This window comes from Sorex araneus, chromosome 1 (genome assembly GCF_027595985.1).
Source record: "Sorex araneus isolate mSorAra2 chromosome 1, mSorAra2.pri, whole genome shotgun sequence".
Taxonomy (NCBI): domain Eukaryota; kingdom Metazoa; phylum Chordata; class Mammalia; order Eulipotyphla; family Soricidae; genus Sorex; species Sorex araneus.
The window spans coordinates 152,436,021-152,462,781 of NC_073302.1; the positions used below are offsets into that span (position 1 = coordinate 152,436,021).

The 26,761-nt window shown below is 41.5% G+C and overlaps 2 protein-coding genes across 4 annotated transcripts in view; one reads left to right on the forward strand and one right to left on the reverse strand.

Annotated features, from left to right (window-relative positions):
* The first annotated feature begins 1,395 nt into the window (after positions 1 to 1,395).
* LOC101540815 (beta-hexosaminidase subunit beta-like) lies at positions 1,396 to 17,497 on the forward strand. Its single transcript, XM_055123128.1, has 9 exons — positions 1,396 to 1,611; positions 6,202 to 6,331; positions 8,675 to 8,855; positions 9,412 to 9,498; positions 11,692 to 11,764; positions 13,553 to 13,727; positions 16,721 to 16,811; positions 16,948 to 17,052; positions 17,413 to 17,497. Exons 1-9 carry the CDS (start codon positions 1,516 to 1,518, stop codon positions 17,471 to 17,473), a joined length of 999 nt encoding a protein of 332 aa, XP_054979103.1. The 5' UTR covers positions 1,396 to 1,515; the 3' UTR covers positions 17,474 to 17,497.
* The window catches only part of GFM2 (GTP dependent ribosome recycling factor mitochondrial 2), a 34,148-nt gene continuing 22,904 nt past the window's right edge, over positions 15,518 to 26,761 (reverse strand). For all 3 annotated transcript variants that reach the window (XM_055123118.1, XM_055123112.1, XM_055123125.1), the window contains 6 exons: positions 26,361 to 26,437; positions 23,335 to 23,473; positions 22,500 to 22,679; positions 20,184 to 20,299; positions 19,377 to 19,559; positions 15,518 to 18,782 (listed from right to left, as the gene is read on the reverse strand). In XM_055123118.1, coding sequence (XP_054979093.1) covers positions 18,654 to 18,782; positions 19,377 to 19,559; positions 20,184 to 20,299; positions 22,500 to 22,679; positions 23,335 to 23,473; positions 26,361 to 26,437 — 824 coding nt within the window. In that variant the 3' untranslated portion in view covers positions 15,518 to 18,653. The remainder of the gene's footprint in view (positions 18,783 to 19,376; positions 19,560 to 20,183; positions 20,300 to 22,499; positions 22,680 to 23,334; positions 23,474 to 26,360; positions 26,438 to 26,761) is intronic.

A 26,761-nucleotide genomic window follows, 5' to 3' on the forward strand; every position in this document is an offset into this window, starting at 1 on the left:
TGTGTTACTCCTGGCTCTACACTCAGGAATCACTCCTGGCGGTGCTCAGGGGACCATATGGGATGGTGGAAATCGAACCCGGTTCGGCCACGTGGCAAGGCAAATGCCATGCCGCTGTGCTATCACTCCAGTCCCCCTGTGTCTCTTTTGATTAATGAGTTCTGATGAATCTCATTTATACTATTGACATAGAACTAAATTAATACCATTCTGGTTTGTTTTCTGATTATGTTTCATATCTGATATCTCCTTTCTATGAATATTTCATCTCCTTTTCATTTGGATGGTTTTCTGGGAGATTCTACCAGTTTATTTTTGTTCAAAATATCTCTGCCTTAGATGTGGGTTTTATTCTACTTATCGTAAGGATTGTACGGATATTTCTAAATCCAATAGTCCTTTTCCTTTTTGCTGACATTGGATTCATTTTTCACATTAAACATATTTTGTACTATTTCTTTTGATGTTTTGTCTAACTCTATTTTATTAATTAAAAAATTCTCTATTACTATTTCTAATTTTTGCGCTATGGGTTTTGTTTCTGTTTTGAGGCCATACCTGGTGGTGCTCAGGGGTTACTACTGGTTCTGCACTCAGGAAACACTCCTGGTGGGCTCAGAGGATTATATAGGATACCAAGAATAGAATCCAGGTGGGTTGCATGGAAGGCAACCACCCTACTGGCTATACTATCACTCCAGACCCTGTTTTTTGTTTTTGTATCACTATATCACTATCACTCTGTTGCTCATCGATTTGCTCAAGCGGGCACCAGTAACGTCTCCATTGTGAGACTTGTTAAACTGTTTTCGGCATATCAAATACGCCACGGGTAGCTTGCCAGGCTCTGCCGCTGTGGGCAGGATATTCTCGGTAGCTTGCCGGGCTCTCTGAGAGGGATGGAGGAATCAAACACAGGTCAGCCACCTACAAGGCAAACGCCCTACCTGCTGTGCTATCGCTCCAGCCCTTTTGTTTTGTTTTGTAAAATTAAAAAGTTTTCAATACAGTACTGTGGAGTTTCTGCTAATAATCTTGGGGCTTCATAGTATAATGGGTAGCACACTTGCCTTATATAAGGGGTGATTGGATTTGATCCCCAGCAACACATATGGTCCCCTGAGCAATGCCAGCAGTAATAACTGAGCACAGAGATAAGTCCAAAATAAAACGAACCAACCAAACAAAAAACCACAAATGAACAAATTGTATTATATCATAATGCTGACTTTTATTCATATTGTTCATTCATCCCTGGTACTTAACTCTCTAATAGCCATAAGTTGAAATGACAACTTCCTCCGTTCTACCCCTGATTTTACTGTACAGGTAATTTGAAATTGACAGGCCATGTAAAGTAGCTAAGATGAAGGATTTATACTCCATAACTATGTTAGCTAGAAAAGAAATATTAATGGATGCTGACACATTGAAGCAATCTTGATTGTAGAAATGTAAATTGGATTGTTTATTAAATATGTTATAACTGCTTAACACCTTGGCTTGCAGGATGCCATGGCTTTTAACAAGTTCAATGTTCTCCACTGGCACATAGTTGATGACCAGTCTTTTCCGTACCAGAGCACCACTTTCCCTGAGTTGAGCAATCAAGTGAGTATACCTGTTATTGGATTCTGTGTAGACACTTGTTTTCATTAGAAGTTTGTAGCTTAGATATTATCTCCTATGGATAGAAATGATGTAAAAAAAATCAAACATTTGAAAAAATATTTTTGTGCTTATATTTTAGATACACATAACTATTGTTTCTAATTGTATTTTAAATGAATATAAGATTGTTACAAGTTTGTTATAACATTGTTATTAAGTTTTACCATAATTTGTTTTTGTTTTTGGTACTTTTGTCTCTGCACCCAGGGATCACTCCTGGAGAGCTCAGGGGACTTTAAGGGGTGCCTGGGATCAAATCAGATCAGCTGCATGCAAATAGAGCACCCTACCTGCTATGCCTCCCTGCTAGCATAACTTTCTTTCTTTTTTTTTTTTTTATTGATTCACTGTGTGGTACAGTAACAAAACTTTCATGTTCGAGCTTCAATGATACAGTCATTAAACACCCATCCCTTCACTAGTGCCCATTTTCCCCACCAAAATCCCCAGTACCACCCCCCCTTCCACACCTCCCCCTGCCTGTGTGGCAGACAATATGCACAATACTCTCTTTCTCTACTGTAGTTATCTTCAATATTTCAAGACTAGTCCCACCACCCCTCATACCTGCCGAAAATGCAATGCTAGACAATGTGTTTTGTATTGCTTGTTAGGGACACAATATAATGCTCTTGTCACTTGTCATTTGTCATCCCATTGTTCGTCAATTTGTTCGAGTGGGCACCAGCAACATCTCCATTTGTCCTTGTCGAGTGCTAGTGTAGCCCAATGGTGTCTGCTCTCTCCAGGAACACAAAGAGCCTCAAACTGTTCATTCAGGGTCTTTTTTTTTTTTTTTTTTTTGCTTTTTGGGTCACACACGGCGATGCTCATGCACTCAGAAATTACTCCTGGTGGTGCTCAGGAGACCATATGGTATGCTGGGAATTGAACCCAGGTTGGCCGCATGCAAGGCAAACACCCTACCCGCTGTGCTATTGCTCCAGCCCCCATTCAGGGTCTTGACGAAGAAGTCTGACCGTCTTGTAGGTGGGCAGCCATGTGGTCTCTTGACCTGCCATGGAATCCAATCGGTAACAGCTCTAGTCATCTCTAAATCGCATACGTGTCCGGCCCATCTGATTTTCGACGCTTTGGCAAATGAGACAGCGTCTTTGATTCTTGACTATCGACGGAGGTCAGAACTCCGGATTCCTTCTCTCACTTGAGTGAAACGTGATACTCCAAGCATAGCTCTTTCAATTCCTCTCTGGGATACCCGAATAGCGTTCTCATCCTGTTTTCAGAGGGCCCAGGTCTCTGAGGTGTATGTGAGTGCAGGAAGAACGGTGGAGTCGAAAAGATGTGCCCGGAGCCAAAGTTTCTTCGTCCTCTTAACCACTTCTTCAACACTCGTAATGCTCTAGGAATTCTAAAATTTTAATAATTAGGGTCTGAGGAAATCATTGCAGCAAGTTGCTCAGGTCAGAGATTTGTTTGTGTGTCTCTGGATCATGGCCGTGTGGGAGCTTAAGTAGATGGTGGCCAGATGTGGCATCATCTTGAAGTTCCATCGGGGTTGGGGGAAGGAGAAGGGCCCACTCCTCCCCTGTCCCATGGGGCTTGGGATTTGCCGTCACCATTACTCGTACCTGGAGCTTCTCGCTGACTTCTAGAAAACTGCAGCAGTGGGCAGGCGGAGGGACAGCACCTGTCCCCGTCTGGAGCAGTCCAGTGGAAAAGGCCTATTGCAAAGTCCCGGGCCATCTCTGCAGCAAGTTGCTTGGGTTCGAGATTCATTTGTGTGTCCTAACTTTTTATGTTATTGTAAAATATAAATCTCTGGTGTTCCTATACATGGAAAAAAAAAACTCAAATGTAGGAGACATGACACAGTAACATGAGGATCAGTGATTATGAAGTAGCCAAACTATATTGGTTTTTAATACTTAAATTTTATTTGAGGCACCGTGGTTGATAACACTGTTACTGGTACAGTTTCCATCATCAGAATATCTGCCCCCACGCACCATTAAATGAGTGTCCCCATCTCCCACTTCAGCTGTGTTAATTTAAATTATATGTTTTTTGCTTCTTGGGTCACACCCAGTGATGCACAGGGGCTAATCCTGGCTTTGCACTCAGGAAGTACCCCTGGTGGTGCTCAGGGGACCATATGGGATGCTGGGAATCAAACCGGGGTTGGCCAGATGCAAGGCAAATGCCCTACCCGCTGTGCTATTGCTCCAGTCCCAGCTGTGTTAATTTTAAACAGAACTGCTTGAATTATTTAAATGATCTCTTTCCTTTCTGAAAACTTGTGACAGGTATTGTTAGATGTGAGAACTCCTTAGAAAATACTGCGTAGTCTTGGGGCTAGAATGATGGCACAGCGCCATCCTTAGCATCCTATATGGTCCCTGGAGTACCTACAAGGAGTAATTAATTCCTGAGAGCAGAGCCAGGAGTAGTTCCTGAGCATCACTGGATGTGGGCTAAGACCAAAAACTAAACACCCCCCTCAAAATGCAAAAAAATGAGAAAATACCAGAGAGTCTTATTATGAAGAGTTTAAATTCATAGGCCAGAGGAGTTTGAGCAAGTCTCGGTCTGAGCTAGTACTATAATCTCTATGAAATGAGAAAAAACAGCAGGTGACAGTCCGTAAAACTTGATGCATGGATTAAAGTTACAGGTCGAAAGGGTCAGAGCCAGGATTCTAAACATTGGTCTCTCTCTGTACATAAATCCAAAGTTTTGACCAAAGTTGCCATGTAGTCTGAAATGCTAGCTGCACTCATGTATTTTGCTTGTTATGCTTTTATTGGGGAAATCTTCAAACACATATAGAACAATGTTGTGATTCCATACACTCATCACTCAACTTAATTAATGACTTATCAAATCAAGATTACTTATATAATAAATACTTTTATAATTTGCATGTGTGTGATGTGAGGTTTAAACCCAAGGACTCACCCATGCAAGGCTTATGTTCTAGCTAATCCTCAATAGCACCATTTTGAATTAAATCTCAGAGATCATATCAGATTTGTGATAATCCTGCTATTAAAAAGAGCCATCCAAGGCTTAGAAGCTGGCCTCACATGCTGGAGGAAGGGGCAGCTCGTATAGAGAAGGGAACACCAGATAAAGTGTGGTTTGAGGACCCGCACAGGATGGGAGATGCGCACTGAAAATAGAATATAGACCAAACACAATAGCCACGCAGTGCCTCTGTTGCAAACCACAACATCCAAAAGGAGAGAGAGAACAAAAGGGAATGCCCTGCCACAGAGGTGGAGTGGGGTGGGGGGGTGGGGTGGGAGGGTGGGAGGGATACTGAGAACACTGGTGGAGGGGACTAGGCACTGGTGGAGTGATGTAAACAAAATGCAAACATGAAGGTTCATAAGTTTGTAACTGTAACTCACGGTGATTCACTAATAAAAAAATAATAAAAAAATAAAAAGAGCGATATGGCAAAAATATTAACACTAACAACAATAATTTTTCACACTTCTCAGTGTTATTTTCATTAAAAATTTATGTAACTTGCACTGTATGCAAACATAGTGCATATACAGCAATCTGTTAATATATTAATTCTTTAAGTTACAGACTACACTTTTTTCCCCTCAAACTTTTATTTTTGCTAAATCAAGATATTTGTCTAATAATATCACAGTTTGGGTTTTGCTAATTGAATTTCCATAGTGTAAGAGTAACATGTCTTCTGTATCCTATAATTTACTTCAAGGAGGTAGTTAAATGGACTTGGTTAGATACAAATTTGAAGTTACAGCTGGATTGATTTCTTTTTAGGTCACATTCTAACCTTCAGACAGGCTACATTCTGAGTGCTTTTTTATCTTTAGTTACAACCAATATTGAGTTCTACGTTTTTAGTGGAGGGGACTGAAATGTTAAAGAAAATCTTGTCACTTAGCTCCTGAGATTTTATACAGCTGACAGTAATTCAGAGGACTTTGAAAGAAAACAGCTATGCCTTGTAAGACGTGTGGATGTGGTTGCTCTGTAACTGACAGATGCAGGGGGCGCCATTTTAAGTGGGTCCCCCCACCTTCCACATTAACTCTATTATTATTGACAACATTTGTATTGAAGTACTGTGATTTATAGAACTGCCAACGATGGTTTCACACACACACACACACACACACACACACACACACATTCCAATACCACACCAACACGAGTACCCACTTTTCTCCCCCATGGCCCTGCTTGACACTTCTCTCCCGTACCCACCAGCCCAGTTCTGTGAACCAACTCCCCAATTCTGTAACCCTTGGCTATTTGTTCCTCCCTTGTGAGTCTTTATATCATGAGCACCTCACTTCCAAGGATGTACAGGTATGTTAGACTGACATGGTAGAAGTCCTGTTAGGAGAGTTCTCCAGGTTAATCTAGAGTGACCCCAGGGAATGCTGAGTAAACATAACATGGGACTGTTTCATACATTATGATAATGGAAGAGTCAGTTCTCAGGTAAACCGAAGTATGAAGACTAGTTTCTAGGACAAATACTCTTTTGAAATGTATGTTTTTGTGTGTGACTTTTTCAAGGGGCGCTATTCACCAGCTCATGTGTATACCCCAAACGATGTCTATAAAGTGATTGAATATGCCCGGTTACGAGGGATTCGAGTTATACCGGAATTTAACACCCCTGGACACACAAAGTCTTGGGGGAAAGGTAAGAAGGGACAAAGAGGGAACATCTGCAGTTCTGCATCTCTGATTTATAAACGGTGCATGCTCAGTCTGTCTGTATTGCGATTTCTACCATCACTAACACAATTTAAAACTATTCAGTATGATTCAACTAACTCTTTTGTCTGTGTTTTAAGTCACTGTGTCAGGGCAGTGCCAAATGTATACCTAGGGATAAAAGAAAACAAACATGATTGCTGAAGTAGAACACGATGAATTTAAGAATGTACTTTTTTTTTTTTGCTTTTTGGGTCACACCCGGCGAGGCGCTGGGGTCACTCCTGGCTCTGCACTAAGGAATTACCCCTGGAGGTGCTCAGGGGACCATATAGGATGCCAGGAATTGAACCTGGGTCAGCCTCATGCAAGGCAAAACACCCTACCTGAACGCCCTCCCCGCTGTGCTATCACTCCAGCCCCAAAATTGTACTTTATTTTTTTTGCTTTTTGGGCCACACCCAGTAATACTCAGGGGTTACTCCTGGCTCTGCACTCAGAAATTACTCCTGGCAGTGCTCGGGGGACCATATGGGATGCTGGGAATCGAACCCAGGTCAACCGCGTGCAAGGCAAACGCCCTACCCGCTATGCTATCGCTCCAGCTCCAAGACTGTACTTTCTTGAAGAGGTAATAAAATGCTTTTGAGAGTCAAGGAATATATTCTGATTTCTAGTAGAATGAAGACATTTAGTTGGAATATGCAGCAGCAAAGAATGGGAGTTTCTACAGTTTTGTTGAGAACTGGTATTTATCAAGATTACCTGGCTTTGGAGCCAGAGGGACAGGTACAAGAATGGTGGAGCTCTGGTTCGAAGATGCTGCCAGAGTACCAACAGGGTCTCTCTGAGCATAGAGCCAGGAATAGCCCCAGAACACCCAGTGTGTGCTCCAAAACCCTGGGAGAAGAAAATGAAACCTGGGTTTGAACATTCCTGTTGCCATTTATAAATGTAGTGACCAACCTGGGCTAGTTGTAAATATCATACTCATTCCATATCTCTAACCTGGAAATACTTGTAGTAGCTAAAGTGATCTTCAAAGTTTTGAAGTCATTAAATAATGACTTTAATGGGAAAGGCACAGCAGTTTGCTTTTTATCACTGTTCAGTAAGCATCCCTGGGGACTAAGTCTGGAAGCACATGAGCTAGAGGGTCTCAGATGTGCTTGGGCTCACCGGGAACCATGGAAACAATTCCTGAAAAGAAGGCAAATCCCTGCCCACTGCACTATCTCTTTGGCCCCCAAGAACTTTTCTATTGACTGTACCCAGTAAACAGAATACAAATTGAGGGAGAAGAAGTTTGCTCTTCTTTCCCAGTACCTAATCAAAATATGAAGCCAGACGTCTCTAACTTTTTCTTTTACTGAGTTATCCGTTCACAATAGTATTGAAATCACTGTTTCGTACTTGTGGTGCAGCACTCCTGTCCCCTCCTGTGTGAAGATTTCTCCTCCAGTTGGGCTCACTGACTCAAACCTCATTAGCCTCCTCAGTCCCAATAATGTCAATTTTGTCTATTTGCTTCCTCTAGGAATTATCTAATCACTTGTTCAAATGTAAGAGCAAACTGATCCAACATTTGTCTTATAAGAATTTGGGTTTTGTTGGGTCTTATTTGAAGTGCAGCTAGAATATCTGGGTTTGCTGTTGTTCTTGTTCTTTTGGTTTAGTTTGGGAACATAGCCAGAGATGCTCAGGGGTGACTCTGGGTGCAGGATTTCCTCCTGGCAGTGCTCAGGGGACCCACATGGGATGCTGGGGATAAAACCCTGGTCAATTATGTACAAGGCAAGTGCCCTACTCACTGTACTATCATTCAAGCTCCTAGAACATCTATTTTAGTCAGAAAATCTCAGGCTCAGATAATCTCAGAAAGGCTGGTGGAAATGGAAATGGTGAGGGACAGGAATAGGAGTCAGGAAAGATTCCCCTATCTTAATTTGGAAGAAATTAAACTAGTTACTCTTAGCAAATATGCTTATCTTTTTGTGTGTGTGCAAAAAGATATGATAAAAAAAACTTTTATGATAAATTGGTATCATAAAAGAATATACAATATGGGGCTGGAGCGATAGCACAGCGGGTAGGGCATTTGCCTTGCACGCAGCCGACCTCGGTTCGATTCCCAGCATCCCATATGGTCTTGAGCATCGCCGGGAGTAATTACTGAGTGCATGAGCTAGAAGTAACCCCTAAGCATTGCTGTGTGTGACCCTAAAAGAAAAAAAAAGAAAGAAAGAAAAAGAAAAAAAGAATATACAATATTATGTTTTGAAATGAAAGTATCTTTTAAGAAAAGAATTTTCTTCACATTTTCTTACAGGTCAAAAAGATCTCCTGACTCCATGCTATAATACAAAGCTGCAAAAAGGGACTTTTGACATTGTAAATCCTGTCCCACTATCAACTTACATCTTCATGTATAAGTTTTTGGAAGAAATTAGTCAAGTGTTTCCAGATAAATTTATTCATTTGGGAGGACATGAAGTACCATTCTACTGTTGGTATGATAATTATTTAAAACAGCTTTAATTCACATTTTTAATTATACCCCATATCAGTGGAGGAATTTCAAATCTGTCACCCGTGGAAAGAACAGATTTTCAGAAACATTTCTACTTGTAAGATTTACTTGGCAAAACAATTTGGGCGGTTGTGTACTTCTGCAGAGCATATATACAGGTGGTATAATCACTACATGGGCATAAGCACCAGATATATGAGTGGTATAAGTCCCCAGTGGAGTTCTGGACTCAGGGGTCATTCCTAGCAATGAGAACCATATGTTTATGGCTGATCTAGAGTCAGCTGTATACTAGGCCAGGCCTTAAACCCCTATACTGTCTCTCTGGACCTACTTCTTAAAAAAATAAAATAAATAAATAACTGATAGCTTAGATAAGATTTTTCCAATATGTTTCAGTTTTTAGGCTTGTTTAAGACTATACTAATGTAATAGTTTTCATTCCGCATGACTGATTGACAGGAATATTTTTCGCTTTATACAGATGGGGCATGTCAAAATTACAAATGTAATTTTAATCCCTGTTTTTGCTGTAGGGCGTCCAATCCAGAAATTCAAGCTTTCATGAAAGCCACTGGCTTACCTCAGGAATTAAATTTACTACAATCTTTCTATATTAAAAAGTAAGTTATCTGAATACCTGCTTCTGTTTTTTCCTTCAGTGCATTTTAGAAAAAAACAAAAAAACCCCAAAACATTAGTTTGATACCATTTTGTTTTTCTCACTTTCTCTTTGCCCTCTGCCAAAGTACAGTGTAGATGAAAATGATATCAGAAGAGAGCAGTATCTCCTCCTGGATTATACTGAGTACCATGGGACAGTACTGTGGTACCCAGTGCAGAGTGATGGGAGAGCAGTTCTAGAACTCAGCCCAAAGCCCTGGTTACTCGGCAGTGTCTTCCCCACTCACCATCCAGTGCTGGGATTCCTTCCTGGAACACTTTTTACACTTTCTACCTAGACTGGTCAGTAGGACACCACAACCACATGTGTCTATATATTTTGTTTGTTTTGAAGTCACTCCTGGCTCTGCACTTAGGGATAACTCCTGGCAAGTTTGGGGGACCATACAGGGTGCCAAGGATCAAACCCAAGTCTGCTGTGTGCAAGGCAAACACCCTAACAGCTGAACTATAGCTTCAGCTCCATGACTGTATATATTAAAATTATTTTACTGTGTTAATAATGGTCTACAGCATTATACTACGTCTGTATAAATGACAGGATGATCAACCCCAAGAGATTAGCTTCAATCTACCCCCCTACAAGTGACTGCTCTGACCTATATCATGCTCCCTCTTCCTGTTTCCTCTCTGGTAACCACTCTGCTGGTCTGGAAGAGTTTCCCATTTGACTGTTGGTTTGGGAAGTACAGTGAAAAAGATGAAAACTTGTTTTCAGTTTCTCAGTCACATCTGTGACACTTTAAGTGTCCAGCAGGCAGGGAAGGCTAGTGGAACAAATTGAAGAGTGGAGATAAAAGGAGTTCCATCATCGCAAAGTTCTAATGCAACATTCTGTTCCAGTAGAGGACTCTATAAACTGATAAAGGGCCAGAGGATCAATACTCAAGGCTACATAGGTCCACAAAAGAACAATGGTTCAATTTTTCACTTTTAAGCAACACTATAAATGTAAAAACCACCACCAGTTCATGAGCCATACTAATACGGAGGTTCACTTTATTGAGCAAAACCAGAACACACCTTTTCCTTTAGTCTTCTGTGGATTACATATTTTATTACTTTAATCTTCAAAAAAAACTGGCATTTTTGGTTTACTTCTCGGTACCATGGGTAGAATCCCGGACCTCACACATCCTTATTGGCATGTCTCTACCACTGTGCCACATCACCAGCATCCTCCAGGCATTGTTTAAAAATCAAAAAACTGGGGCTTGAGTGATAGTACAGCAGGTAGGGCATTTGCCTTGCATGTGGCTGACTGGGGTTCGATCGCCAGCATCCCATATGGTCCCCCCGAGGACTTTCAGGAGTAATTCCTGAGTGCAGAGCCAGAAGTAACCCATGAACATCGCCAGGTGTGACCCCAAACACCCACCCCCTACAAATAATAATTTAAAAATAAATAAAAATCAAGAAATATTTAACTAATTGTGGCAAGTGTTGAATGTCCCTAAGATGCCATCACAGGCTAGATTACAGTTTCTTCTAAGACTACCATAGACTTAGTAGAGGTCGGTGTTTGCACACTTCTGAGTTTCTATCTGAATGGGATATGCAGCTCAGTCACTCAGCAAAAGACTTTTAAAGTGTTTGCTGAGTCAAGTGTTAAGTCATATAATAAGGAGTTAGTAGTTCCACTCAATTTCAGATGTTTCAGCAAAAGCACTTGGTTTTAATTCTTTTGTGTTTTCGGGCCACATCTAGTGATGCTCAGGAGTTATTCTGCAATCAGCAATCACTCCAGGCAATACTTGGGAGGGACCATATGGGCTGCCTGGGATTGAACCCAGGTCAGCCACATGCAAGGCAAGCATCCTACCCGCTGTACCATCTCGCCAATCCTTCATGGTTTTAATTCTTTTGTTTTTGTTTTTTGGGTCACACCTGGCAATGCTCAGGGGTTACTCTAGCTCTGCACTCTGGAATTACTCCTGGTAGTGGTTGGGAAACATATGGGACGCTGGGGATTTAAGCCAGGTCAACTGCATGCAAGGCAAATAAATGCCCTACCCACTGTACTATTGGTCCGGCCCCATGGATTTAATTCTTGATATGAAAATATGCATACTTTAAATATATGTAGTGTTAGCTGTGCTATGTGAAATAACTGACATTTTCTTCAACGGCAGGCTTATGAACATTGTTTTAAGTCTAAGGAAAACAGCCATAGTTTGGCAAGATGTTTTCAGTAAGAAAGAAAAGGTGAGGAACTAGGGATATTGGGATCATTGGTGGTGGAGAATGGGCACTGTTGGAGGGATGGATACTCAATCATTGTATGACTGAAATATAAGCATGAAAGTTTGTAAGTCTGTTAACTGTACCTCACAGTGATTCTTTTTTTTTTTTTTTTAAAAAAAGGTGAGGAACTTACTGGATTTTATAATACAAGAGAATTAATGTTATAACATCTTGGACGGCTTTTCTTATAATTATATTTCCTTTCTCTTTAAAGTGTTGTCAGATAAAGACTGTAAACTGTCTAGCAATATTGCTGCATATTTCCTTTCCTTCACTTACTTTACTCTTTAATGTCATTATTAATCACATGTGCACTTACTCTGAAAGAAGTCCCTTCCCCAGAACTGAGTAATGAAGAACGAATGCATCTTCTCTGCCCCCTCACTATGTCGAACTGACTGCAGGACTGTGGCTGTTCTTACCACAGGCATATGGCTATGGCCCAAGACCAAGGAGAGCTGAGGGCCAGGCAGATGCAGGACTACAAAGAGGTCTAGCCACAAATCACAGAGCAACAACAGAGCAGGGGGCATAGATTACAGATTCCAGTCCGCAGACCTGGAACACACAGTGGACCAAGAACTGCAAAGGGACAGGATGAGGCCAAAGTACAATGAATGCAAGTGGACAGACAGGACCAAGATATTGTACCTGGGTCAAAAGAGAGGCCTGGCATATAGAAGGGACCACTGTGACAAAGACAACTGGAAATGATCACTCTGGACAAGAATTGAGGGCTAAAAGTAGGTAAAAGGATATATACATGATAACCTATCAGTACTGTACCACAAACCATAAACCATAATGACCAAAACAGGGGAGAGGGAGAGACAAGAAAGAGAATTGCCTGTATGGAGGCTAACTGGGGGTGGGGGGGTGGAAGGAGGGAAACTGGGGATATTGGTGGTGGGAAATGTACACTGGTGAAGGAATGAGTGTTGGAACATTATATAACTGAAGCCCAGTCATGGACAACTTTGTAACTATTTATCTCGTGGTGATTTTAAATCATTTTTAAAAGAGACCTGGATATTGGAGAAGGACTAGAATCATCTACTTAAACTGTGTAATTAACTCCACAAACCACAATGCATAAAATGAACAGGGCTATATTACATCATGGTAGTTTTGTTATAAACAAAACTATCAATGTACACTTTTAATGTTACATGACATTTATCTCTGACATGACAAGAATCATGTCAGATTCCTGTGGGGCAACTAAACATTTGCTTTCTAGTTATTCCCATTAGTCTTCCCAAAAGGTAGATGACATTTTCCCAGATTCCAAATGAGTAAAACAGTACAGTGGGAGAAATGGATTAAATCTTTTCTGTCCATCACTCCTAGTGTTAGGTTGGCAGAGCTAAAAATCCAGTAGTAAGGTTGATGGCTCTTCTAATTTTAAGCCCCTAACATGAATAGATATTGGTAATAACATACTTTGTTTTCTTTTTTGGTTTTGGGCCATACCTGGCAGTGCTCAGGGTTTACTCCTGGCTGTGTTCGGCGATCACTCCTGGATGTGATCACTCCTGTGTGGTGCCGGGGACAGACCCCAGGTTACCTGTGTGCAAGGAAAGTGCCTTACCTGCTTATCTTTCTGAACCGTGGAAAGAACTTGGAGGAAGGGGGCCTAAAAAACTGTATGAATTTTGTGAAGATTCATAGAAAAGTTATGTTCTGACACCTAAAGCCTTTAGCTTTACTCGTTAAAACTAATGTTAACTGTAATTTGTAACTTCATAGTTTCATCCAGGAACAGTGATCCAAATATGGAAAAGGGAACAATATTCTAGTTATCAAACTATGATCACAGACGCTGGCTTCCAGGTGATCCTTTCTGCTCCGTGGGACTTAGATCATATAAGTTATGGAGAAGACTGGATAAAGTACTATGAAGTGGAGCCCCTTGATTTTTCCGGTAAGTTAAGTAACATTCTTTACCTTAGTTTTGTGGTTTTATTCCCTACTTGTTCCCCACCCCAATGAAATTTTACTGATGCATTACATCAAATCACCACCTCTTACCTTGAGCCTAGATTATGTGTATGTAGAAAGTACTGGTTTGGTGTCATTTTCAATTTTGTGTGAGAAAAAAAAAATCAACAATAAAGCAAACCATACTTCTTTATAAGAACTTCTAAATCCACAAACATGGATAAATAGAACTCAACATGAAAAGAGACATAGTCGGACAAAACGTGGTAGGTGAAGAAACCTTCCTTGAAGTCATCAGTGATAAACAACTGTAATTGTCTGAACCTTGGTGACAAAAACCCACCCTGTAACCAGACCCTTGAGGAAGGTCTGCTAATGGTTGGCCAACAGGTATATGAAAAAGTGCTCGGCATCACTGGTTATCAGGGAAATGCAAATCAAAAGAAAAATGTGGTATCACCTCACACCACTGAGACTGGCACACATCCATAGGACCAGAAACAACCAGTGTTGGTGTGAATGTGGGGGAAAAAGGAGCCAGCATCCACTATGGGTGGGAATGTCACCTGATTCAACCCTCCTGGAAAACAACATGACACTTCTTAAAAAAACTCAGAATCAAGCTTTCATACATATGACCTAGCAATTCTATTTCTAGGCATCTACCGTAAGGGCCCAATACCTACCAGAAAAGACATCTGCTGTCCTATGTTCTATTTTTTTTTTTCGGTGGAGGTGGTGGTGGTGGTAGGACCACCCAGTGGTGCTCAGGGGACAATAGGGGTTTCTAGAGAACAAACTCGTGTCAGCTAGCTGTGTGCAAGGCAAATGCCCTATCCACTGTACTATTACTCTGGTTCCATCCTATGTTCTTTTTTTTTTTTTTTTTTTTTTTTTGCTTTTTTGGGTCACACCCGGCGATGCACAGGGGTTACTCCTGGCTCATGCACTCAGGAATCACCACTGGCGGTGCTCAGGGGACCATATGGGATGCTGGGATTCGAACCCGGGTCGGCCGCGTGCAAGGCAAACGCCCTACCCGCTGTGCTATCACTCCAGCCCCCTATGTTCTTTTTAAGCACTATTCACAACAGCCAAATATCAAGAAACAACTGTTAGTATTCAAGAACAGATCACTGGATAAAGAAACTATGGTACATAAACTCAGTGGAATAACACTTAGCTATAAGGAAAGAAAATCACACAACTTGCCACTACATAGACGGAAACGAAGGGTATCAAGCTAAGTGAAGTCAGCCAGAAAGAGAGGGAGAGATATAGAATGACCTCTCGTACGTGGGATATAAAGAAACATATTATGGCAAGAACAGCTTTCCCAAACAAAACTCTGCAAACTGGTCTACAGAATTGAGGTCACCCTGGTGGGGAGAGGGTGGAGGGGCTGGGTGTCTTGAGGGGTGACCTGAGAGAGTGGCAGAGGGAAGCATACACTGCGTACACTCTGGTGAGAGATGTAGTGTTGGAATGTTGTATGCGTGAAGCTTATCATTGATCGTATTGTAAACATGTAGCCAAAATATGTTTAAATTTTTTAAAATGTATTCTCAAATACATTTAAAAAAAATAAGACAGAAAGAAATATCACACTTACCAGTATAATTATTTTCTGGAACAGATCATGTTTTCAAATATAATGAAATATTTTCTGAGACAGATCATGTTTTCAAAGACTTCCTTTTTGACCCAATACATTGAGATCAAAATCATATAAAGTATTATTTCTAATTATAATAGCATGAAGCAAAAAGGAAACAATAAAAAGATGACGGGTAAATTTTCTACCACATAGACACCGAACAATACGCTTCTGAGTAACTCTTGAGTCAAGAAATCAAAAGAAAAAAATTAGAAAAAATGAAAACTAAAACACGATAAATCACACCTTAAGGGATATATTAAAAACAGCAGTAAGATGAAAATTCATGGGCTGGAGAGATAGCAGAGTAGGTAGCATGCAGCCTACACAATACTGGCCCAGATAAATAAGCCAGAAAATTCTCAAATTCATCAACTAACCATAAACCTGAAGCAGCTAGAAAAACAAGGAATAAACAGAACCAAATGTCAGGGTTTCTAAAACAAATAATGAAAAGCTGAGCAGAAATAAATGAAACAGAAATAAAAAGAGCATGCAGAACAACAGTGACAAGAAGAGCTGTTCGTCTGACTTAGGCAGTACAAATGTACATATCATCCAGATGCTGGCTGGTTAATAAACACCTGGGTAGGCTCACTCAGAGAAAAAGAACATGCTGGTAAAAAGAGCTAGAGATGGTTCATAAGGCTGGAATAAGCAGGTACTTGCACCCCTTTGTCCACTGCATAAAGTATTCACAATAACCGAAGCATGAACTCAACCCCAATGGCCAATGACAGTGACTGGATAGAGAAGACGGAGATGCATATACTCGGTGGAATACTATTCTGCTGAAGAAAAGATAACATTGTACCATCTGGGATAAAATAGATGGAATGAGGCAATTCTGCTAATTGAAAGAAGGAAGGAAGTGAAAGGCCATTATCACAGGGTTTCACCATATGTGGTTTATAAGTATCTAAAGCCAACCAACTGGCAAAACATAACAGAACTAAGTGCTAGACTCACTGAAACCCATGCTGGTTACTGGAGGGAAAGGGATGTCAGGTGGGAGGAACACGTGGAGGAGTGATGTTTGGGGTACCTGTGATAAATTTCATCTACAGACTTGTAATGCCTGCCCCTTAGTCAACATTTGCTACTAAGCACTGTGTGATCCATGGGCTTGGGGGTGGGGAAAAATTTCATGCTCCTTTTATTGTGCTCAGCCGTGAACATCATCGCTCAGGTCCTTCCTGCTGACTTTGGGTGAGAAATCCTGACTTGGGTTGGCAGCAGAAGCAATTCCTGTTGCCTCTGTATATGTCATCTTGAGTTGCTGCTTCTTAACTGACATCAATTTACTGATTTTTATGTAGGTTCTCAGACACAGAAACAGCTGGTCATTGGCGGAGAAGCCTGTCTGTGGGGAGAATATGTGGATGGAACTAACCTCACACCGACATTATGGTATATGTATCTTTCTTTTTCTATCCAAGTAGGAGAGCACTAAAATTTGCTTTGGGCAAATTTTTAGTGGGACTTAGACCAGTCCCTAGAAAACATGAAGTCAAACTTCTTTAGGAATGTGTGGTTTTAATTTTAGGCCTCGGGCAAGTGCAGTTGGTGAAAGACTCTGGAGTCAAAAAGAGGTCCGTGATCTACTTGATGCTTCTAAGAGACTGACCATTCACCGCTGCAGAATGGTCAGGTAGGACAAATATGTCTCTTTCAAGCTCAGACACTGTAAAACTGCACATTATTTTTAATCTCCTCCTTTAGTATAGGCAAGCTTCTTAGACATTTGGGGTTTTGCATAAAGTACATCCAAGTAGTGATTTAAATAAGAGAAATCAAGAGCAATCTTTTATTTTGTGGATAAGTTATATCTGTTTCTCTGTACAAAAATTTTTCTACAAAATAGGATTTTAATACAATAGATCTTTTGAATTCTTCCTGAATCTCTTCAGATTAATGCTATGACTCAGTGATTCTTAATGATTAACATGGAGATGAGTTTTATTAATCTAAAACATTTTTAATTCACACTGGTTTCTTTCAATTTTTCCAGACGTGGAATCACTGCACAACCTGTTTCTGTTGGATACTGTGACCATCAGTTCAAAGAGTAAAAACAGAGAGAAACTGGGGGCCAGTGGGTAGCGCTTGTCTTGCATGTAGCTGACCCAGGTGTGATCTCATATAGTCTCCTGAGCACCACCAGAAATAATTCTGAGTACAAAGCCAGGAGTAATCCCGAGCATCACTGGGTACAGCCCAAAAAAGAAAAAAAAAATTGAAAAGGAAAAATAGAAGGGGAAAAATACCAGTAGCAATCTCTACTATAAACAACTTTATTTGCAATTATGTTCTTTGGAATAAACACTTATTGAAAGTTTAAATATTTGTCTATTTCATAAGCATTCTTAGCATCCTGTTTTGAGAGATTCATTAAAAGAAACAACAACCTTCTGATATCATGTTGAGGGCTAAATTTTTATTACTAGTAGTACCAATTCCATCACTTGTATCACCTGTATCACTTGCTGACCCGTTGATCTTCGATTTACTCGAGCGGGAGCCAGTAATGTCTCCATTTGTCCCTGTCGCACAGTGCAGCCCAATGATATCTGCCCACTCCAGGAACAGGCGGAGCCTCAAATCGTTCATTCAGGGATTTGATGAAGAAATCTGACCATCTAGTTGGTGGGCGGCCACAAGATTTTCTGACGTCCCGTGGAATACAGTCGGTAACAGCTCTAGTCCAGCGGTTGTCTTTGAATCGCATTACATGACCGACCCATCTGATTTTCGATGCCTTGGCAAACGAGACAGCATCCCTGATTCTTGACCGTTGACGGAGGTCAGAACTCCGAATTCCTTTTCTCACTTGAGTGAGACATGATACTCCTAGCATAGCTCTTTCGATTCCTCTTTGGGATATCCAAATAACGTTCTCATCCTGTTTGCGTAGGGCCCAGGTCTCTGAGGCATATGTTAGTTCAGGAAGAACGGTGGAATCGAAAAGATGTGCCCAGAGTCGGAGATCCTTTGTTCTCTTAACCACTTCTTCCATATTCCATAGAAACAATATAATTCAGATACAGTAATTTTTAATGCTGCTATATAAAAATAGAACAAAAAGTCCCAGTGCCATTGTCTGTGTTCAAGTTATATTTTTTTTTATGTAGTCCTTTGGATAAACAAATAGTAGTATCTTCGATAATCAGTAAAGCAATAAAAAATGTTCTTACTCAAAATGAAATACGCAGGTACTCTTGAATTTCTCTTCATTCTCAAGGACTTGAGATTTTAGCTCAAGCCACTTCTCTGGTTGAGCAGTGCCCTTTGCTCTTGAGGGTTCATGGCTTGATAATTAGACAGTTCTAAGGCAAAAGTAGCTGAGCCTGAGGTTAGTGTTCGGAGCACAGTTGAATAACCCTAATAAAAATAAATCTGTTAGCACATCAGATACTTTGCCAGATTTCTCATTATACTGTTTATCTTGGACTGTTATCAGGAATGATGATATCCCGTAACCATATCACTGCTTCCCAGCCCATCACTTAACCGTGTTTCCAAGGAGTAGTGGTCATACAATGTGGGGGAGCGTGGGAAGCGTGGGCGTGCCTCGGGGTGTTCCCTGGCCCAGCCTCTGAAAGACTCCCCGGCCCTTCCGAGCCTCTGCACAGTGCAGCTGTGAGACAGGGGTGATGCTGGGGAGACCCGCCCTAAGCTCCACCGACAGCAGTAGAACCAGGAGAGATGCTTGGAAGCAAAGGGTGGTCACTCAGCTGGCGCCACGTTTCAGCACAGCACAAGTCATCCTTTATGAAGGACCGGAAACCAGCCCCCACACGAATGCCATCTCCTGCCTGTTCCACACATTTAAACCCTAAGTCTTGACTGTTCCTGTGGCGAAAACATACTATGACATCTCAACAAATCACTGCTGCTTCTCTGAATCGCTGCTGTTTTCTTGGTAAGTACACCTCTGGTAGTGACACTGAACGTGTTTCGGTCCCTGGTACTTACCATAATTTCTGCCAAGGGAACAAACCCAGTCACAACTTTGTTGTCTTGACGTGTCTGGATCTCCTGAATGTTCCCTCTTCTTTGTGCCAGATCTGCCAGGACAGGGCTGAGATAATCTCCAGCTACTGTAACCTCTAGCTTCATCAAGGGCTCTAAAACTTGTTTATCAGCCTTTTTCAGAGCCTAAAGGAAAAAGAATGCATATTTCTGTTTCCTAGGGTAGAAGTTCAATTCTTTTGTTCTGAACCACCTCCAACTGTGCTCAGGTCTTACTCTGGGGTCTGCACTCCTCGGGCCCTGGCGGGACTCTGGAAAATATATATGGTGCTGGGGACTGAACAAATTCCAATATTAGAACACAATAAGTTTTAATGTTCTTTATAGTCAATTTTTGGGCCAATACGATCCCAGGAACGTCTTTGTCTCAAAACTTGCAATGGGTCTATGTCTGGAACAGGAAAAGCAGAGATAGTACTGTGGGTAGTGCACCTGCTTTGCATGCAGCAGACCCGGGTTCAGTCCACAGGAGTGTTTTGTGAGTGCAGAGCCAAGAGTAAACCCTGAGCACCGTGGCATGTGACAAGAACAGAAAACAAAAACCAGGCTATTTATTACATAGCAATTTCTTAGGTTGTCTCAAATAACCACTTTGCCAAGGAGAACCAGACATTCTCCTCAGTAAAAATTCCCTTTGACCTCAAGGGTTTGAGACACAGGCACTGCAAAGGCAAATCTGTCTGCAGGATCAGCTCTTGCACTGCTGTCCAAGAGATGCTTAAAGTGAAAAAGGTGAGACCAGTTCTATACCTTCTGTACACATCTTGAGACACAGGCAGAAATCATAGTGGTGGAGGTACCAGGATGAATGGTCAGAGAATGTAAAGTAATTCCTGTATCTTGAACTGGGGATCCAAGCAATGGTCCTACAAGATGAAAAAACTATATTAAGCATCACTATGCACCGAAAGTAGATAATGGACCAAACATGATGACCTCTCAGTGTCTGTGTTGCAAGCTATAATGCCCAAAAGCAGAGAGAGAGTATGGGGAATATTGTCTGCCTTAGAGGTAGGGGGAGGGTGGGAAAGAAAGGGTATACCCGGGATATTGGTGGTGGGGAATGTGCACTGGTGGAGGGATGGGTGTTTGATCATTGTGAGATTGTAACCCCAACGTGAAAGCTTGTAACTATCTCACGGTGATTCAACAAAATTTTAAAAATTAAAAAAAAAAAAAGAATCACTATGCAGTGAGGAGTCACTGAGAAATCTAAAGAGGTAGGAGCAGACTGCTGCTTTCAAAGAGCTTGGAAGGAGCTTAAGTCATCACTCTGATTTAGCAAGTACAAAGTAGAACAGACTCTTTTTTTTTTTCTTTAACAGAGTTAATTCTTCCTTTTTCTTCTCTTCCTCCCTTCCTCCCATACTTCCTCCTGCTCTGTTTTTTTTTTTTGGTCCCATTCTTCCTCCTTCCCTAACTCCCTCTCCACCTATTCCGACTCCTTGCAGAACCCAGGGCCTCAAACTGCAGATTTGTTTCGATTTCACAGTACATTTCAGGCACAGGAACAGTCGGGACTTAGGGCTTTAAATGTGAGGAACAGGCAGGGGATGGCATTCACGTGAGGGCTGGTTTCCGGTCCTTCATAAAGGATGACTTGTGCTGTGCTGAAACGTGGCGCCAGCTAAGTGACCACCCTTTGCTTCCAAGCATCTCTCCTGGTTCTACTGCTGTCGGTGGAGCTCAGGGTGGGTGTCCCCTGCAGCCTCCCCTGGGCCAGGGCCTCAAACTGCAGGGGATGTGCTCTACTACTGAACTACACTCCCAGTCCTGAAAACCAACTCTCCCTGCATCTGTGAGAGAGGAGAGCAAAGGGCAAGCCACTACTCCAGGACTGGATGGATATGGGTGAACATAGGCAGCATGTGCTTCCTAGAAAAAGGAAGCAAAATCAGAAACCCCCGAAATGAGCATTCTCCAGCTTTCTTAGAACCTGTCCTCCATCAGGCCCACAGCCCAGCAGTTACTGGGCCTTTCTACACCTGCAGACCTGCACTGGTTGGACCAGTAGTTGAAGCAGTAGTAGTCCCTACAGAGACACAGGAAAATCCACCTGTGATTGGTGAACTGCTGGAGGTTCAGGGTGCACAACTCTAAGAGTTCCAGATCTATTTCAGGGGAATCTGGTCAAAGGAGGCCCCAAAACGTACTGAGATTCACCTTCAGAGACCAAGCAGGTTCTCATAGTAAATATAAGAGAAAAACAGTATGTTGCAACAGAGAAGGGAAAAGAAGCCATTCTGCGATGCTTCAGAGTCCTCCGCCTGCCCTCGGGGAATCTAGTTTATCAGCAGTTACTGCAGATTAGAATCTGCCTGATCTGGGGACAATATCCAACTCCTGTCCCCTAGTCCACCTCAGTAGGGAAGAAAGCCAGTTTCTGCTACTACACCGCAGTTCCAGGAGTAGAAGTCTGAGAATGGAAATGAAAAAGGCTTCTCTGTTCACTCATCTTTTTACTGAAGGCTGTCTACAATTGTCCCTTTTAAGTGACACATTGGAACTATTAAGAAAAAGCTAAGATTTACTATATTGCAAGAAGCACAGTTTGAATAGACAAGAAGCATCAAAACCAGGCAAGAAGTGATGTTGGAACAATCAAATCAAGACTATACTGGCATGAAGAATATTTCAAAAGATCTAATAAAGTAAACTGCATACAAGAACAAATGGACAATAAAACCTGAGAAACAGCCTCACGTAGTAAAATAAGGAAATGCTTGAGATAGAAAACATACCAAAAATGAAAAATATCTTTTGATGAACTTAAGTTCCGTGGACATGACTGAGGAAAGAGTTTCTGAATTTGAGAAAACATCAGGAGAAACCTCCAAAACTGAAAAGCAAAATCAGCAAAAGATTGTGGGGTTGGAGAAGGAAAAAGACAGGAACAAACCAGACTAAGAGTATCCTAAGAATGGAACAACTATAAAAGATATGGTATGTCTGATGTGAGCAACAGGGAGAAAACCCTATCATGGTTAGGAAATGGTACAAAAATAATGGTAGGAGTGATTAAATGGTTGGGCATAATACTAATAGCTACTCTCACTTGAGTATTACCTTGGAGGCAGGCGCTGTGAATTCCATTTTCAATGGCCTCTTGGCAAGCCTTCAGAAGGTCTTCACTGACACTCTCAGCATACTCAATAACTGGCACAGCAGATGGGGTTTCAGCTGGCTTTGCTTCCAGTTCTACAGTCACAAGATGCCGTTTGTCTCCCAAAGTTCTATCTAATGTATCTGAAAACAAATGGAATAGAGAACCTCAGAGATTTCTCCAGCAAAGATGCCTAGGTGCCACAACTGGCACCTCTTGTTATAGGTCACCTAGACAAAGGGGGAGAAAATATTAACAATGGCACAAAATACCACTGTCATCCCATTGTTCATCGATTTGCTCGAGTGGGCACCAGTAATGTCTCCATTATGACACCTATTGTTACTGTTTTTGGCATATCGAATACGCCACGGGTAGCTTGCCAGGCTCCGCTATGCAGGCGGGATACTATTGGCAGCTTACAGCTGGTCCAATGGTAGTGGGTTATCAGAACTTATTAATGCTAGGATGGCATAAAATACAACACTAAAAATGAGAGCAGCCTTACCATGAAAACACCTATGCTTTCATGTTTATTTTTAAAGTACTGTAATGTTAAGAAATATATGGGGGAAAGTAAATTAAACAAATTTTGACATATTGATTATACATTTATTTTTTTGGGGGGCAACACCCAGTGGTGTTCGGGGCTTACTCCTGGCTGGCTGTGCTGAGGGATTGCTCCTGGTGGGGCACGGGTAACCATATGGGGTGCCAGGGATTGAACTCTGGTTGGCTGCATACAAGGCAAGCACCCTGCCCCATACTACTGCGCAAGGCCACTACACTTTTTTTTACCTGTGGCACAAACTGAATTTAAGATGGTCTCTCGGTATGCCACCTGGAGAGGTCCTAGATAGGTTTCCAGTCCATATTCCCTCTTGATTCGGTCATGAATAATCTCGATATGTAACTCTCCCATTCCACAAAGGACAGTCTGGGGGAAAAAAAAAGAAAGTTTGAAAAATTGAAAGGAAAATGGTATTTGTCACAAAATACTACATAAAAAGATATCACTGTAATTTTTCATTAATGGCAAATGAGTGTATTCTGCAATTTTGGGGGCTCCTACAGGTCACACACGGTGATGCACAGGAGTTACTCCAGGCTCTGCACTCAGGAATTACTCCAGGCGGTGCTCGAGGGACCATATGGGATGCTGGGAATCATACCCAGGTTGACTGCGTGCAAGGCAAATGCCCTACCTGCTGTGCTATCGCTCCAGCTTCTTAAAATACTTTTTAAGGAAAGGGTAAAGCCCTCAATGAAGACAAAGGCAATTTTCTCGAAAATGCCGATGAGGGCAATATTCTTGGGGATGGAAATTCTTCCCACCAAACATTCCCAACCAATGAGTATTTCCAACCATCCAGGGTATCCAACAGCTTTTCGGGCAGACAAAACCTCTCCCCTAGGGTGACAGAGATACTATAGGAGTTAGGGCACATGCAAGGGCCTGGTGTGATCCTCAGCACCACACACTGCCTGTGGCTCTGGATACCCCTAAACATGGCTATGGTGTGCCCAGGCGATACGCAGGGCAAAGGCCAGGCAGCACTGCATCCTCAGGCCTGACTAGGAGCTACCTCCCGAGCACTGACCAGGTCAGTTGTGGAGGTGGGTCAAAAATGAACAAGTTTTTGTTGGAGCGATAGTCCACATTAGCATAGACTTTTACATGACAATCTAACTTTTACATTCTTTGAACCAATGTTACTTGGTGCCCCTTATTAGAACCATCAAATTTGTATCAAAGACAAAAAAAAGAAAAAAGAAAAGGAAACTTGGTTTTGGGCCACACCTGGCAGTACTCAGAGCTGACTCTTGGGTCTACACTAGGGTCACTCCTACGGGGCTCAGGAACCAGGTGGTGTGCCAAGGATCATTCCCAGGTTGACTGCATACAAGACAAGTGCCCTACATGCTGTACTATCACTTCAGCCTCTAGACATGATTAAAAAAAAAAAGGTTATCCCTGAAAACCGTGTTTGAGAAATAATAATAATTAGTGTGAAGAATTAGTATTTCTTACATCTTTCCCAGATTTGCTTTGTTTTTCTTTGGCTGCCTGGTTTTAATCTGTAACATTTCACTGTAATAAAACTAAGTTAGATGAAGCACACACACAAGAATTACTTGGTGCATGACTGCAAAACTTTAACAGAGTTAAAGAAATGAGTTATTGGGGAGAAAGTAAGCTGCAGAATAATATAATAGAACATCTTTTTATAATAGTAATCTGTACAGATACATAAAAAAAATACACTGTGCTTTATAAACTAGCTTAGCAGAAGAGATTTGGGAACGTGTAAAAGGCTATACATCAAGTATTCAGTGGTGACCTAAATAGAATCAAATTCAAAGAAAAGAGTAGACTTTTAATTCTTACCTTTGTACATTTGTATGCTTTTAAAACATAACTATTGGTATTTTAAATATAAAAGTATTTTAACATAAAAAGTCTAATTTAAGTACAGTTATACTTTTGGGAGGAAAATTATTACTTCAGCTAGAATTTTTTTTATTCTGTATTTTTCAGATTAAATGAAGTTATCCTTTGAGACAAATTTATAATCTTCTCAAGATTTTTCCCCCCAAAATCTCACATAAATTTTATCGTGCCTTACAAAGAAGAAAGAGAATGAACATCTATTTTTCTATGTGCTACAATACAGCACGGTTCTGTACTTTAGAGATTTTTTTTTTTTTTTTGCTTTTTTGGGTCACACCCAGCGATGCACAGGGGTCACTCCTGGCTCATGCACTCAGGAATTACTCCTGGCGGGCTGGAGAGATAGCACAGCGGGTAGGGCGTTTGCCTTGCACGCGGCCGACCCGGGTTTGAATCCCAGCATCCCATATGGTCCCCTGAGCACGGCCAGGGGTGATTCCTGAGTGCATAGCCAGGAGTAACCCCTGTGCATTGCCAGGTGTGACCCAAAAAGCAAAAAAAAAAAAAAAAAAAAAAAAAAAGGAATTACTCCTGGCGGTGCTCGGGGGACCATATGGGATGCTGGGATTCGAACCCGGGTCGGCCGCGTGCAAGGCAAACGCCCTACCCGCTGTGCTATCACTCCAGCCCCCTCTGTACCTACTTTAAAATCCACTTCCCAGCTGCTGTTCTCTTGAACACCCTCTCTCACTCCAGACAGTGCCTGTTGCTTTTCATTTTTCTTTACTTTCATTTTCTCCAATAAATAGTTTGCATTCTGGGGGAAAACTCCCCACTGGCCCGATGCAATACAGGTTGTAATCTATCACTTTTCCCCCATTTTATGTGTATTATTGTCATTAAAAGCCTTTGTATCCTCCTTCTGGTGTGTTGCATCTATAAGTTCTATCAGAAGAGATTTAAGGCTTTGTCTTGGGGTTAATTTTTATTTCAAAATTTCACAAACGGTTGACTTCTGAAAGTCTGAAATGTTAGAAAGTGGTTTCTGTAAGTAGAATATAAGAAGTTAAGGAGAAATTTGGGGCTGGAGCGATAGCACAGCAGGTAGGCATTTGCCTTTCACGCGGCCAACCCAGGTTTTATTCCCGGCATCCCATATGGTCCCCTGAGCACCATCAGGAGTAATTTTTGAGTGCAGAGCCAGGAGTAACCCCTGAGCATTGCTGGGTGTGACCCCCCCAAAAGAAGAAATAAATTAAGGAGAAATTTGCATTGTTGGTTTGACAGGCAATATAATTATGTAGCTTCTATAAAGAATTATAAATTCATATAAGAAAACCAAAATGGAACCTCTCCCCCTCTCTTCCCTCTCCCACTCCTCTCTTTCTATCTCTCTTATCGCCTCCGACCCAACCATAAGTGCAGTACCTACCTGTCCAGAGTCAGGATCCTGTCTCACTTTTAAACTGGGGTCTTCACGCTGAAGGCATTTCAACGCATGATCCAAATCTAGAGGATAAACAGCAACTGCTATCTTTACATTTTACTTTTGATATAATGTACCAGTACCATACCTTCTAGTGAGGGAAATTAACAGGCAAATTTTTAAAAGAAAAATCCAAACCACCGTAAATGCTTTGCTGCAATCCTGAAGACAATGATCTTAATTTCACTGACAGCACCATAAGAACAAGAATGAGGAAGAATATGATAGGAGAAAATTGGCCAAGGGAAAAAAAAATGTGTTTGTTACAAATGAGTTTGTAACATCAAAAAGGAAAAAAAAATTAAGTAACAGAACAGCTGCCATGCCTCCAGCCAGACCCCACCACT